This window comes from Gorilla gorilla, chromosome 14 (genome assembly GCF_029281585.2).
Source record: "Gorilla gorilla gorilla isolate KB3781 chromosome 14, NHGRI_mGorGor1-v2.1_pri, whole genome shotgun sequence".
Classification (NCBI taxonomy): domain Eukaryota; kingdom Metazoa; phylum Chordata; class Mammalia; order Primates; family Hominidae; genus Gorilla; species Gorilla gorilla.
In genome coordinates this window covers 113,403,233-113,419,028 of record NC_073238.2, presented here as the reverse complement: position 1 = coordinate 113,419,028, position 15,796 = coordinate 113,403,233, and the positions used below count along the sequence as shown (strand labels likewise).

Sequence of the window (15,796 nt, the reverse complement as noted above, 5' to 3'; positions counted from 1 at the left end):
TATTGATATATACATCTATTTTTTTTTTTTTTTTTTTTTTTTTGAGACGGAGTCTCGCTCTGTCACCCCGGCTGGAGTGCAGTGGTGTGATCTTGGCTCGCTGCACCTCCCAGGTTTAAGCGGTTCCCCTGCCTCAGCCTCCTGAGTAGCTGGGACTACAGGTGCATGCCACCACACCTAACTAATCTTTTTTTGTATTTTAGTAGAGACAGGGTTTCACCATGTTGGCCCAGATGGTCTCAATCTCCTGATCTCGTGATCCACCCGCCTCAGCTTCCCAAAGTGCTGGGATTACAGGCATGAGCCACCACGCCCAGCCAATGCATCTTTTATCCATTCACTTAACCACTGTATAGTATTCCATTACATGGATATACTGCAATTTATTTACTCATTCCCTCTAGTCAAAGACATTTAGATGATTCTGATTTTGCCAAACAATGCCAAAATTCACATTCTTACCTGTTTCTTTGTCCACATGTATGAAGTTTCTCTAGGGCAGTGATTTCTTTAAAACTTTTTGTCACATGTAATGAAAATATTCTGAGCATGCACCCACTATGTATGAGTATGGTATCCTTTATAAATTATATATATAAACTGCATCAAATTAATGTGCTTCATAAATAATGCAAAAAATAAATATAAAGCGGATGAGAAAAGTTTTTTTAAATCAGTATTTTACAAATGTTTTTATTCATTAGTGGTACAGAAATCATTAGTGTAGATAATGTGGTTGAAATATACTTTGTTCATTTCTAAAAATCTCAATGTAAGATTTGAAAACAGCTATGCAAAAGTCTGGCTTTAAGTTCAGTTCATTTCAATGCTTGTTTTTCATGACTGTCATACTGAAAAAGATACTTCAAGAAGGGAGTATCGGTGGGGCATAATTGACCATAATTTGATGTTTTAAAAAGATTTCATCTATATATTGTGAAGCTTTCAACCATGGGTGCTAGGACCACTGGATATCCACATGCAAAAGACTGAAGTTGATCCTCTCCACAGAAATTAACTCAATGGATCAAAGCCTTAAATCCTGAAAGATTTAGGGGGTAAGCAATTGGTGAGGGAGGCCACCTGGGGAGATATGTGGCCTTCTATCATTGTGGAAGCTGGCTTACTGTGAGACTGTGACACAGGGTTGTAAAATTACAGCTATCTGAGAACAAAGGGAAGCCAGTATTGTGTGACTCTGTTCCCAAGCTTCGCTTTCCCTTTGGCATAGTGATTTTGGGGTCCTGAGGTTCTACTTCCTTTCACATAACCAAAACAATGAAATTTATAGAAGAAAACCAAAACCACAAGTGACAAAAAAAGGAAAAAGAATTTGGGCTTCATAAAAATTGAAAACTTTTGTGCTGCAAATGGTGTCATCAAGAATTGAAAGGACAACCCACAGAATGAGAGAAAATATTTACAAATCATATATCTGATAAGGGACTTATATCCAGAATACATAAAGAACTCTCACAACTCAGTACTAAAAAGACAACGCAATTTTTAAAATGGGCACAGTATTTAAATAGATATTTCTTCAAAGAAGATATCCAATCAATAAGCATATGAATATATGCTCAAAGTTGTTAGTTTTTAGGGAAATTTAAGTTAAAACCACAATGAGATACCACTGCCTACCTTCTAGCTTCTGATCAAAAAGATAGGCAATAGGCCAGTCGCGGTGGCTCACGCCTGTAATCCCAGCACTTTGGGAGGCCAATGTGAGCAGGTCACCTGAGGCCAGAAATTCGAGACCAGCCTAGCCAACACGGTGAAACCCCATCTCTACTAAAAATACAAAAATTAGCTGGGCATGGTGGCAGGTGCCTGTAATCCCAGCTACTTGGGAGGCTGAGGCAGGAGGATCGCTTGAACCTGGGAGGCGGAGGTTGCAGTGAGCTGAGACTGTGCCATGGCTCTCCAGCCTGGGCAACAAGATTGAAACTCCGTCTCAAAAAAAAAAAAAAAAAAAACGTAGACAATAACAAGTGTTGTTAAGGAGGCGGGTAAACTGGACCCCTTGGCTGGGCATGGTGGCTCATGCCTATAATCCCAGCACTTTGAGAGGTCAAGGTGGGCTGAGTGCTTGAACCCAGGATTTCAAGACCAGCCTGAGCAATACGGCAAAACCCTGTCCCTACAAAAAAATATAAAAATTAGCCAGGCATGGTGGTGTGTCCCAGCTACTCGGGAAGCTGAGGTGGGAGGATCACCTGAGCCCCAGGAGGTCGAGGCTGCAATAAGCCATGTTGGTGCCACTGCACTGCAGCCTGGGTGACAAAGTGAGACTCCGTCTTCAAACAAACAAATAAATAAATAAAAATTAGTACCCTTATTCATTGCTGGTGGTAAATCTAAAATGATACAGCCACTTTGAAAAACAGTTCTTCGAAATGTTAAACATAGAGTTTTACTATAAAACTCAGCAGTTTCACTCCTGGGTACATAACCATGTTGACCAAAATTAAGGGTGTTGAGGCAGAAATAATTTGATTTATTGGAAGCCAAATGTGAGGATCAACCTGGAAAGAGACATCAGCAAAGTAGGGCATGTCCCAGAGTCTACTGCAAGTTGGAAGACTCTTATAAGAAAGTTTAGGAAGACCGGGTTTAGTGGCTCATGGCTGTAATCCCAGCACTTTGGGAGGTGGAGGCAGGAGAATTACTTGAGGCCAGGAGTTCAAGACCAACCTGGGCAATAAAGCAAAACCCCCTCTCTGCAAATATAAGAATTTAAAAATTAGCCAGGCATGGTGATGCACTCCTGCAGTCCTAGCTACTTAGGAGGCTGAGGTGAGAGGATTGTTTGAGCCCAGGAGTTCAAGGCTGCAGTGAGCCATGATTGCACCACTGCACTCCAGCCTGGGTGACAGAGTGAGGCCTTGTCTTAAAAAAAAAAAAAAAAAGTTTAGGAGAAGAGAGGGGGACTCCTCATATTAGAGCTTTCCATTTTCTTTTTTCTTTTTTTTTTTTTTGAGATGGAGTTTTGCTCTTGTTTCCTAGGCTGGAGTACAATGGTGCGATCTTGGCTCACCGCAACCTCCACCTCCCGGGTTCAAGCGATTCTCCTGCCTCAGCCTCCTGAGTAGCTGAGATTATAGGCATGCACCACCATGTCCAGCTAATTTTGTATTTTTAGTAGAGACGGGATTTCTCCATGTTGGTCAGGCTGGTCTCAAACTTCCGACCTCAGATGATCTGCCCACCTCGGCCTCCCAAAGTGCTGGGATTACAAGCGTGAGCCACCGTGCCCCGCCCGAGCTTTCCATTTTCATTGGAGGTTATAATACAGAGTTTATGATCACTGGCTACAGATGACAACATATGGGCTAAAATGTTTTACCACAAGACAATCAGCAAAACCTCATGATTCAGAAGCAAATCTGCATCCTTTTCAGTGTTAGTGGGCTATGTATTAATCAGATATCAACACAATAAGATTGGAGGGAGTCACTCTTTACTCACAGACAGGATATAAGCCATGCATTGTGAGACCTTCCTCAGGTGGTTGATTTGGAAGCCTGCCAAATGTAACATGTGAGGTGTCACCCAGAAGAGATGAAAACATGTCCACACAAAAACTTGTGCATGAATGTTCATTGCAGCATTATTCACAATAGAGAAAACGTACAAATAAATCCAATGCCCATCAGCTGATAAAAGGTGGTATATCCATATGATGGAATGTTAGTCATAAAAAAAGAATGAAGTGGCCGGGCGTGATGGCTCACGCCTGTAATCCCAACACTTTTTGGGAGGCCGAGGTGGGCAGATCATGAGGTCAGGAGATTGAGACCATGCTGGCTAACATATCCCCTCTCTACTAAAAATACAAAAAATTAGCCAGGTGCGGTGGCGGGGGCCTGTAGTCCCAGCTATTTGGGAGGCTGAGGCAGGAGAATCGCTTGAACCCGGGAGGCGGAGGTTGCAGTGAGCCGAGATCGCACCACTGCACTCCAGCCTGGGCGACAGAGTGAGACTCCATCTCAAAAAAAAACAAAAAAGGAATGGAGCATGGATACATGCCACGATATGAACGAATGTGAAAGACAATATGCTAAGAGGGATGAAGCTGGTCACAGAGACCTGCATAGAATGATTCCATTGAAATCAAGTGGCAGGCAGAGCCATAGAGACAGAAAGCAGATGAGTGGCTGCCAGGGCTCCGGGGAGGAAAGAATGGGAGTATTTAGACATGTTTAGACATGCAAATCCTTACCATTGTGTCACAGTTGCCTCCAGTATTCAGTGCAGCCAACGTTGCACAGGTCTGTAGCCTCGGAGCCAAAGGCCACACCCATGCAGCCTGGGTGTGTGGTGGGTGGCACCGTCTAGGTGTGGGTAAGTGCCCGCTGTGAGGTTCCCATCACCACTGAATCGCCTCCTGACGCATTTCCCAGACCCCATCCCCATCATTAAGTGACTCGGACTGTGTTTTCATTTCTTGTTGCACCAGCCCTAAGACATAGGCCAGGCAGCTCAGAATCCTCTAGCCTTAGGGATGGTTTCATTCAGAGTCTGATGGCTGATAAGTTATAAAGCCAGGCCTCAGGCCCAACGTTCTGCTTCCTCGGCTCATACTCTGCCCACATGCTCTCTTTTGTGTGGATGATCTTCATCTTTGATAAAAGCAGCTCTTACAGTCTAGAGCAGTGGGAATTCTAGCTAAGGCCTGTGTGGATCTGTCTCAGGTTCCATTTTCTATATTAATCAGCTATCAAATGACACCAAGTAGAAGGCCTCGGGACTTCAGGACCTGAGTTTAATTCATAGACATTTTCTCGCAGCACCTAAAATTTGATCAGTATTATTTGTTGCCACAAAACTGATGAAACTTGGCCCCACATTTTAGGCATGGAAAGGTTAAATTGTTCTTTACACTGCTGAGGTGTACACTAGTAAGACTTATTGTTCTCTACACTGGATAATCTGCTCTAGGCCTTCACTCATGTGTTTGGTAGGAAAAGTCAACTGGTCTTATTTTGAGCAACACCGTCCTGGTCACTAGGGTTGTATGAGAGTTTCAGGGTCGTCTGTAGCCTGGAACAGCTATGAAAGGGGTCTGTAATCAGCCATCTGTGCTGTTCACCATCTGTATGGTCTTGCTATGAAGGCAAACAATTCACCTGCTTCCATATGAAGCGTAGCCTCACGGGACTTTGTAGAGATAGGAAGCCTTGGACCTGGAAGTTGGTCTTACTGGGTATCCATTCAAAGCTGTATTCCAGCAGGATGCTGACCACTGTCACTCCAGGACCGCACAGGCCTCCACCCTCTGAAGGGGATTCCTTAAAGCTGTCTCTCAGCCTGGTGTAGTGACTCATACCCATAATCCCAGTGCTTTGAGAGGCTGTGGAGGGAGGATCTCTTGAGGCCAGGAGTTTGAGACCAGCCTGGGCAACACAGCCAGACCCTTGTCTCTACAAAAATAAAAATAAAAATTAGCCAGGCATTGTGGCACACACATGTAGTCCCAGCTACTCAGGAAGCTAAGGTGGGAGGATCACTTGAGGCCCACAGTTCGAGGCTGCATTGAACTATGATTGTATCACTGCACTCTAGCCTGGGCAACAAGCAAGACCTCATCTCTAAAAAAGACTAAAAAAACCGTCTCTTGTTACTGGGCTGGCCCACTTCTTCCTCTCCGGTCCCGGGTGCCCTTCCCCACCTGAGGCTCCTAGAGGTAGGAAGTAGGTGGGCTTTCCTCCTCAACTCCCTAAAGAAGGGGGTGTCGTTTAGGAACTGGGGTCTATCTTTTAGGAACTGGGCAGCATCTGGTTTTGGTCTTTCACTACTCGAGCGCTAAAGTTTCTGGCCGGGCGCAGTGGCTCCCACCTGTGATCCCAGCACTTTGGGAGGCCGAGGTGGGCAGATCATCTGAGGTCATGAGTTCAAGACCAGCCTGGCCAACATGGCGAAACCCCATCTCTACTAAAACTACAAAAATGAGCCGGGTGTGGTGGTGCATGCCTGTAGTCCCAACTACTCAGGAGGCTGAGGCAGGAAAATCGCTTGAACCCGGGAGGCAGAGGTTGCAGTGAGCCGAGATTGCACCACTGCACTCCAGCCTGGGTGACAGAGCGAGACTCCATCTCTAAATACATAAATAAAGTTTCTGAAACAAGGAACACAAAGGCACGGCTACCTTCTTGAAGGGAAGAGGCTCAGTATCTACTTCAGTCCCTGCTTAATATTCCTAACGTATTGAACTAGGTTAGATTTACAAAGTACCTAGAGCAGTAACCAGCACATATAAACACTGTTAAATACATTCTTTTAGGTGTGTTCTCATGAGTGGGTGAGCAGGGATAAACCCAGAGTTTTTCACTTTTTGTCTCTATTCTCTAGAAATATTCTGAAAACATCTTAAACTCCTTCAAAATAGGGAGTATTGCCCAACTTCAGGTGCATGTACTGTGACCTAGAATATATTATTCTCTAGTTCAGTTACAAGACAGATGGTTTTCTGTTTCAGATTTGTAAATACTTTTAACGAGCTCATCACCATCACAATGAGTGAGAAAGTTTATGCAAATATCAGCAGCTACAATGCCAGCACGTACCAGTTTTTTCCTTCTGGCATGTAAGTACCTAGACTGAATGCTTCACTCAAAGGTTCAAGAATTTTTCTTTAAAAAATGCATTGAAACTTTTAATGCCAAGAATGTTAACCAATATTATTCTTTCTTTTGATAGAAAAGGCTTCACAATAAGCTCAACAGAGATTCCGCCACAATGTCAACCTAATTTCAATACTTTCTACCTTGAATTTGGTAGTGCTTATACCTATATAGTCCAAAGGAAGGTTAGTAACTCATTTCATTGTATCAGAAGATCTGCTCATACTCGATTGATATGAAGACTCACAAACACTTAGGACATAATATGATTTAACTAGAGTGATATTAGGGTCTGTATTTTAAATGGGCTTAGAATTAATTTGCTTGGCTAATTCTTTAACTTATTGTTGACTTAATCATTAGAATCTAAACAGACTGACTTCCCCTGGATAATAATTTATGTTAACCAATATCTGATGCCTCCTTCTAGACTACTAACATGGACTTGAGGAACTCATAGTTCAAAGAGAGGGCAGTGTTTTAAAATGACTTCCAACCTACTCTCTTATCTAAAAGAAAAATCCTCCTGAACGTGTCTTCAAATCCCATTGCAAGTGTAAAATGCAGTGTTGCCTTATGTTTAAAATGTATACGTACTTGACAAATCATATGATGTAACCCTAGAAGGTCAAACTCAATTTACCTGTTCGAACAATTTTTATTTTAGAAGCTATCTCAACTTCTTCTGCTTTTGCCTTACTGCTGCAGAATGACAGCTGCCCCGAAGTGAAGGCGTTTGAAGATATTTCAGCCAACACAGTTAACATGGCTCTGCAAATCCCGCAGTATTTTCTTCTCACCTGTGGCGAAGTGGTCTTCTCTGTCACGGGATTGGAATTCTCATATTCTCAGGTTTCTTGTTTGTTGTATTTACCACCCATCTGCAATACCCCTGCCCGCAGAAAATGCTGATGGGACTTAATTTAAATCTGGGATAACTATGTTTTTAAAAAGTCTAGAAAGCATTATGGTATCTTCCCTACAGCAAGGTCTCTGAGGTCACCAAGTGTTGTCCTTAGTGAATAAGAATTGTTACTGTCTTGAACTTGGCAAGAGCATGTGTTCACATGTGTCCATAGCCCCACAGTCATACCCTAGACATTTAGCACCCAGTATTTATTACTGACTGCTACCAGAGTGATGAAGGTCAGCAGATTCTCCTTTCTGAAACAACCAAATGTAACCAACCATTCATAAAACAGCTCAATTACAGGTCTATGTCCTCATGATAGGTTTGGTTGAGGTCTCTTTATAGCTCCCAGTAAACATAACAAATAAGGTCTAGCTTTAAAAATAAAAAAAAAAATTAAAAAAAAAAACATTAGCTGAGCATGGTAGAGCACGCTTGTGGTCCCAGCTACTTGGGAGGCTGAGGCAGGAGGATTGCTTAAACCCAGGAGTCCGAGGCAGCAGTGAGCTGTGATCACACCACTGCACTCCAGCATGGGCAACAGAGCAAGACACCATCTCAAAAAAAAAAAAAAAGTTTAAAAGAATTATTGCTTTTAAGTGTGTTAGACTAAAGAGCTAGGTTTTATTGATACCCAAAATTAGAGCTTAATTATTGAACTGTGTTGTCAGAGCTATAGTTATAGGCATTATAGCCCACAATGCCTAGTACCATCAATTTTTACAGTAAAGAGGCCAAGATGAGTCAGAAAATCACTTTCTGTGATAACTCACAGTCTAATAAAGGAGATAACTGTAATACAGGTGACAGGTGTTTGAAGAGATTTTGGAGATATGGCAGGAAAGCCACAGAAGGGCAAGCTTGCAGCCCAGGGCAGCCTGCATTTGAGGGGAAGACTATGCCAGGCTGGGTGGCTTTGCTTGGAAGCTCTCCTGTAGAAATAGGATCAGCTCCTCTGTAGATGTGTCCATTTAACTAAGGGGACAGCTTTGCAAGGATGTGGAGCGTGAAACACAGGAATTCTTGTCTACTCGTCTGTGCATGTTTGGGTGTCTTGTTACTTAAGTGATGATCCTTTTTACATTGAGGCCACCTGACTTTTCGTGTGCATTGTTAGGGTGGTCTGCTTCACGAAATGCCCATCGGTGAGCTGTGTTCTCCTGCTCGGAGGGTGAGACCTGGAGCGGGACTCACTTTGCTTTGCTTCCTCAGGCTCCTTCCAACATGAAGTCGGTGCTTCAGGCAGGATGGCTGCTGACCGTGGCTGTTGGCAACATCATTGTGCTCATCGTGGCAGGGGCAGGCCAGTTCAGCAAACAGGTATGGCATGGGAGAGGAGATTGCACATACCTCTGTCTTTCCTGTTCATGGTCATCATGGTGGCCCTCCCTAGCCATCTGTGTGCTTTGTGTGGTCATCTAGGCTAATAGCTGGATTACACTGCCAGACCAGCCAGGGCTGTTCCCAAATAGCCTTGTGGCAAAGTGTCTGCTGTTTCTTCTTATTATTATTATTATTTTTTTTTTTTGAGACGGAGTCTCACTCTATTGCCCAGCTGGAGTGCAGTGGCGCAATCTTGGCTCACTGCAACCTCCGCCTCTCGGGTTCAAGTGATTCTTCTGCCTCAGCCTCCAGAGTAGCTGGGCCTACAGGCACCCACCACCACACCTGGCTAATTTTTGTATTTTTAGTAGAGACAGTGTTTCACCATGTTGGCCAGGATGATCTCGATCTCTTGACCTCGCTATCTGCCCACCCTGGCCCCCCAAAGTGCTGGGAGGTGTGAGCCACTGCACCTGGCCTGATGATTCTTCTTATTTCCACTTGTTGTTAACGCAGCTGGAAATTGACAACCAAAATAGCTGGAATGGGTTAACTTGAAGTTGCCCTTATGTGTTTTACTATCAAGGGAAACATCTCTCCTAGCTTCAGTGAATGCAGCTTAGTAGCTGCAAAGCAGACACATGTTATCCTGAAACTTTCATAACACCTGAAGTTAAAGCCATCCCAGAGATGGTTATAAATTTTCCAGCTAAAATTAAATGAGGGCTCTGCTGATACTTACACTCTTTCCTTCTGCACTGTAGCATGTCTATCTCATAAGGGAGCTGTTATCCCATCCGTTTCATGACTTCCTGCACCAGCTCCCAGCAGCAGATGTGCTAATGCTGTGTGCTTATGAGCTCCAGGTGTTTCCAAGGAGGAACGTGGGGCTCTTGCTAGAGTTCAGCATATTCATTTTTCCCTTGTGGGGACTGCTTGCTGTTCTCTTGGGCCCCATCCTTCCAGAGTCCAGCCACATGTCTTAAGGCTTGAGTATTTCAGAAATTTTCTCTCATCTTCCCAAAGTCTGTTGTTTCTGTACCTTAGTGCTGTTCAAAACATGTTGTCTATATTAGCATCTATCTATCTTGGGCATTCAAGAAAAGCTGGCCTTACTGTATCTGTATTTGTTGCTTACCAATTTTCCATAATTTAATTTCAAAGCACTCTCCATCTGCATGTAGCAAGAAAATGTATGCACCATGTATTCATCAGTATGACCTGTTTTATTTTTGTTTTCTTTTTCCTGCTCCAACTCTGATTTCTTCAAAGTGGGCCGAGTACATTCTATTTGCCGCGTTGCTTCTGGTCGTCTGTGTAATTTTTGCCGTCATGGCTCGATTCTATACTTACATCAATCCAGCGGAGATCGAAGCTCAATTTGATGAGGATGAAAAGAAAAACAGACTGGAAAAGAGTAACCCATATTTCATGTCAGGGGCCAATTCACAGACACAGATGTGAAGGTCAGGAGGCAAGTGGAGGATGGACTGGGCCCGCAGATGCCCTGACCTCTGCCCCCAGGTAGCAGGACACTCCATTGGATGGCCCCTGGTGAGGAAGACTTCAGAATTGGGAACTAAACCATGAACGCTATTTTCTTTTTTCTTTTTCTTTTCTTTTTTTTTTTTTTTTTTTGAGACAGAGTTTTGCTCTTGTTGTCCAGGCTGGAGTGCAATGGCACGATCTCAGCTCACTGCAACCTCCGCCTCCCAGGTTCAAGCGATTCTCCTGCCTCAGCCTCCTGAGTGGCTGGGATTAGCGGCATGCACCACCACGCCCGGCTATATTTGTATTTTTAGTAGAGACGGGGTTTCACCATGTTGGCCAGGATGGTCTCGATCTCTTGACCTGGTGATCTGCCCACCTCGGCCTGCCAAAGTGCTGGGATTACAGGCTTGAGCTACCGCGCCCGGCCGTGAACGCTATTTTCTAAGCAGCCAGCAATGAATCTAAAACTCTGGAAGAAGTCTTCTGTTTGAAAGGCTTATTTAAGCCACACGTACACACACTGTCTTAGAGCACTGTGAGCCCACCCCACATTTGTCATCTTCCCTATCACACAAATGATGTTATTTTGGACTAGCTTAATTTTGAAATGGTAACAAAGTTTCCTATTCCATACTGTTCATTTCTAATACTCTTACAAAAACTATTCTAAAGGAGGCAGGAGCCAAGGCCAAAAGTGAACGTACAGGTTTGAAATGGCTGTGATAAGGACCGGCTGGTATTAACTGATAACTTTACCTTTGGGTTTTTGTTGTTTTGTTTTTCTAGTCCCTACCTGTGTTTAAATTATGGATAACTCGAAAGACAGCTCAGGTGAAGGCCAGTAATGATTTTTTTGAAGTTTCAATGGTGTGAAATAAATTTCTGTTCTTAAGCATAAGTGTTCATGTATCTCTGGGTAGGGTAAGAAATCTTTAACATACTATCTGATTATAAAAGCAGCACCTGCTCATTAAAATTTCTTCCTGGTCCTGTTTTCCCCAGGGATGATTGATTGATTGATTGATTGATTGATTGATTCATAGGCAGACAAACAAAGAAAGGTAGATAGGCAGATAGATAGATGATAGATAGATAGATAGATAGATAGATAGATAGATAGATAGATAGATAGACGAACAGATAAAGGTAGGTAGGTAGATAGATGATAGATAGATGATAGATAGACAGACAAACAGATAAAGGTAGGTAGGTAGGTAGATAGAAGATAGATAGATAGGCCAGGCACATTGGCTCATGCCTGTAATCCAAGCACTTTGGGAGGTAGAGGCGGGTGGATCACGAGGTCAGGAGATCGAGACCATCCTGGCTAACACGGTGAAACCCCATCTCTACTAAAAATATAAAAAATTAGCTGGGTGTGGTGGCGGGCGCCTGTAGTCCCAGCTACTGGGGAGGCTGAGGCAGGAGAATGGCGTGAACCTGGGAGGCGGAGCTTGCAGTGAGCTGGAATCACGCCACTGCACTCCAGCCTGGGCGACAGAGCAAGACTCCATCTCAAAAAAAAAAAAAAAGATAGATAGATCGATAGATGATGGATAGATATAGGTAGGTAGGTAGATAGATGATAGATAGATAGATAAATGTAGGTAGGTAGGTAGGCAGGTAGATGATAGATAGATTAGATAGATCGATAGATAGGAGAGACTTATATTACTAGGACCGTCCTATGTGCACATTTGTGTACCATCTCCTAGTGTTTTTCTCGATACTCACGAACATTTTCTGCTGGCGTAAAAATTCTTCTAAAACATTGTAAACACCTAATGCCTAATTTATCCTAGAGATGTTTATCATTTAGCCATCCCAGGTATCAGGTCCAGAATGAGTCTACCTTGGCACTCCTACACAAACAAGCCACAGTTCTTAGACAAACTAGTGCATAACTCTGATGATTGAAACTGATTCCTGCATTAGAAGGAAGAGTTCGCATTTGGCCTCTAAAATGCTTATATACAAGCTCGTCATTGCACCGTAGGGGCTGCATTGAAGGGGAGACTCAAAGTCCAGAGTGAGAAACATAATGTGATTATCAAATCTTAACACTTTTTCTAGCCTTGGGATCGAGTCCTATTTCCTTAACTAGGGGCCATGAGGCTCTTTTTCCCTCTGGACACACTTCCTTTCTCTCCATGCACTCTGATCCTGCCAGCATGGAGCTGCTGCTCCTTCCTGGAACACATCACATTCTCATTCCCAAGTCAAAAGCCAAGAAAAAGAATACCCCAAGATACTTAATTCCCACCACCCTCAACCCCTCCACCTGGCTAAGCCCTCTTCATTTTCATGCCATGTCCTCCGAGAGTTTTCCTGTCCTCCCTCCCTCCCATGCTAGGCTGTGGCCCTGCTCTGAGCTCCCATAACACAGCTTCACATTTTCAAGTTGCACAGACCTCAGTGGATCATCACTATCTAGCTTTTCCTAGACCAAAAGCTCTTCTGTATATCTTGTTCACTGTTCAGTCTCCAGAACATAGTAATCCTCTGTTTGTTTTTTAATTTTTAATTTTTTTTTTTTTTAGAGACAAGTTTTCACTCTGTTATCCAGGCTGGAGTGCAGTGGCACGATCATAACTCACTGCAACCTTGAACTCCTAGGTTCACAGGATCCTCCCACCTCAACCTCCCAAGGAGCTAGGACTACAGGCTTGTGCCACCACACCCAGCTAAGTTTTTAATTTTTTTTTTGTAAAGGCAGGGTCTCACTGGCTGGTCTCGAACTCCTGGGCTTAAGACTTCCAAAGTGCTGGGATTACAGGCATAAGCCACAGCAGCCAGCCCTAGTGCTCACTCTTATAGTTGCAGTAAAAGTTTGGGCAGGTTTTGATCTTTTTAATCTCATTTCCTCTCCTGTGAAATAAAGAGAATACCAGGCAGACAATGTGAGGCCTTAAAAATCCTTTGTTTGGCTGGATCCAGTGGCTCACGCCTGTAATCCTAGCACTTTGGGAGGCCAAGGCGGGTGGATCACTTGAGGTCAGGAATTTGAGACCAGCCTGGCCAACATGGTGAAACCCCATCTCTACTAAAAATACGAAAATTAGCCAGGCATGTCGCACATGCCTGTAATCCCAGCTACTCGGGAGGCTGAGGCAGCAGAATCACTTGAACCCAGGAGGCAGAGGTTGCAGTGAGCCGAGATTGCATCACTGCACTCCAGCCTGGGCGACAGAGTGAGACCCCGTCTCAAGAAAAATAAAAATAAAAATAAAAAAATAAATCCTTTGTTTAAGGGTGCCTGGCACACAACAGGCATTCATATATTTGAATGAAGGTCGTTGTCATGCCCCTCAACCAAGTCTGATATTAACACATAGTGTTCTTTGCGTGTGAGTAACTAACATGTAGTGTGCTCTGCATATGGGTGGAAATGATGCCTACAGGCTCTTCTTCAACCTTTGATGGACATGCAGAGAGCACAGAGGGGAGCTTGGGCATTTTGCCCATCAGAGTTGACTTTTCAGAGTAATCCTCCCTCTGGCTCTCATTTCACCACTTCCAAGCATAATCAAGATGGACAGAGGCCAACATGGGTGCTCTCTTTGCAAGACCTCATGCAATTGCAAATGTCATGGATGGGGGTGGTGGAGGGGAATGCGGAGGCCCCATCAGTAACCTCTGCTCTTCTGTACTTTCCCTGCAACTCATTTTTTTTTGTGTGTTTTGTGCCTTTCTCTAAATTCCATGATGACCAATGTATAACCAAAATAGTACACTGACTTGACCATTGTCTGACTATTAAAATACAATTCAGCATGGGTTGGGAGGAGCTAAAGAAGCCCCTGGGATGGAAATGCTTTAATTGGACATAGCAGGACTTCGTTTCTTACTCCTAAAAGCCAGCATACCTTGAGAAGTGTTTACAATGCATATATGAATATTTTTCAGGTTGTGCTATTCTTGTTGTTTCCATGTGTTCCATAATTTTTTTTTTTTGGAGACAGAGTCTCACTCTGTTGCCCAGGCTGGAGGGCAGTGGCACGATCTTGGCTCACTGCAACCTCCACCTCCTGGCTTCAAGCGATTCTGCTGCCTCAGCCTCCTGAGTAGCTGGGATTATAGGTGTGTGCCACCACGCCTGACTAATTTTTGTATTTTTAGTAGAGATGGGGTTTCACCATGTTAGCCAGGCTGGTCTCAAACTCATGACCTCAAGTGATCTGCCTGCCTCAGCCTCCCAAAGTGCTAGGATTACAGGTTTGAGCCACCATGCCCAGCCAATTATGTTTTTCATTTTGTGAATGTTCTTTCTTTTTTTCAGGGCACTAAAATATTTATTTTGATATCTCTTTTAGATGTTATAAAATTACTTTAGTTAATGTATGTCCAGGTTTGATTTTTGTTGACTATTTTAGACATTGATTTTTGTCATGCATTCTGGAATATTTTTGGTAGTTTTTTTTTTTTTTTTTTTTTTAAAGACCAGGTCTAGCTCTATCATGCAGGCTGGAGTGCAGCGGCACCATCTTGGCTCACTGCAACCTCTGCTTCCTGGGCTCAAGCTATCCTCCCGCCTCAGCCCTGCAAGTAGCTGGGACTATAGGTGCAAACCACAATGCGCCGCCAATTTTTGTAGAGACAGAGTTTCACCATGTTGCCCCAGATGGTCTCGAACTGCTTAGCTCAAGCAATCCACCTGCCTTGGCCTCTCAAAGTGCTGGAATTATAGGCGTGAGCCACCGAGTCTGGCCTGGTAGCTTCTTTATTTTTTTGAGTCGGAGTTTCACTCTTGTTGCCCAGGCTGGAGTGCAATGGCATGATCTCGGCTCACTGCAACCTCCGCCTCCCAGGTTCAAGCGATTCTCCAGCATCAGCCTCCCAAGTAGCTGGAATTACAGTCACCTACGACCATGCCTGGCTAATTTTGGTATTTTTAGTAGAGACGGGGGTTTCACTATGTTGGCCAGGCTGGTCTCAAACTCCTGACTCAGGTGGTCTGCCTGCCTCAGGTGATCTGCCTGCCTCGACCTCCCAAAGTGCTGAGATTACAGGTGTGAGTCACTGTGCCTGGCCACCTCCTTTCTAAATGGCCACCTCACTTTCTAACAAAAGTGGTGAGTATTTATTGAACACTGAGTATGTGCAGACAGCATGCCAAGCACTCTATTGAATGAAATTTACAAACATGCAATCCTTGCCACAGCCTTGTAATGTAGATTACCGTTACCCATTCCCATTCCACAGAAGAGAAAATAGGCACAGTGAAACCAAGTACCCTGCCCCAGGCCATCCCAGTCCTGCTCCAGAGCCCAGCTGCCAGTCATTGCACACAGCCGCCTCTCACTGCCAATGTTCAATGGGCAGTATGGATTAATTCTGTTTTTATCCTTATAACAAAACTAAGGAAGGTTTTGTTATTCCTATTTTGGATACAAGGAAACTGGAGAATGTGAAATTTAAGTAACTGGTCCAAGATCATATATCTGGCTGC

The 15,796-nt window shown here is 43.9% G+C and overlaps 1 protein-coding gene across 1 annotated transcript in view; it reads left to right on the top strand.

Moving 5' to 3' along the window:
• SLC15A1 (solute carrier family 15 member 1) overlaps positions 1-11,299 on the top strand; it is a 68,794-nt gene extending 57,495 nt beyond the window's left edge. The window contains exons 19-23 of the mRNA XM_004054676.5: positions 6,479-6,586; positions 6,700-6,808; positions 7,332-7,475; positions 8,746-8,853; positions 10,129-11,299. Coding sequence (XP_004054724.2) covers positions 6,479-6,586; positions 6,700-6,808; positions 7,332-7,475; positions 8,746-8,853; positions 10,129-10,320 — 661 coding nt within the window. The 3' untranslated portion in view covers positions 10,321-11,299. The remainder of the gene's footprint in view (positions 1-6,478; positions 6,587-6,699; positions 6,809-7,331; positions 7,476-8,745; positions 8,854-10,128) is intronic.
• Positions 11,300-15,796: the final 4,497 nt, after the last annotated feature.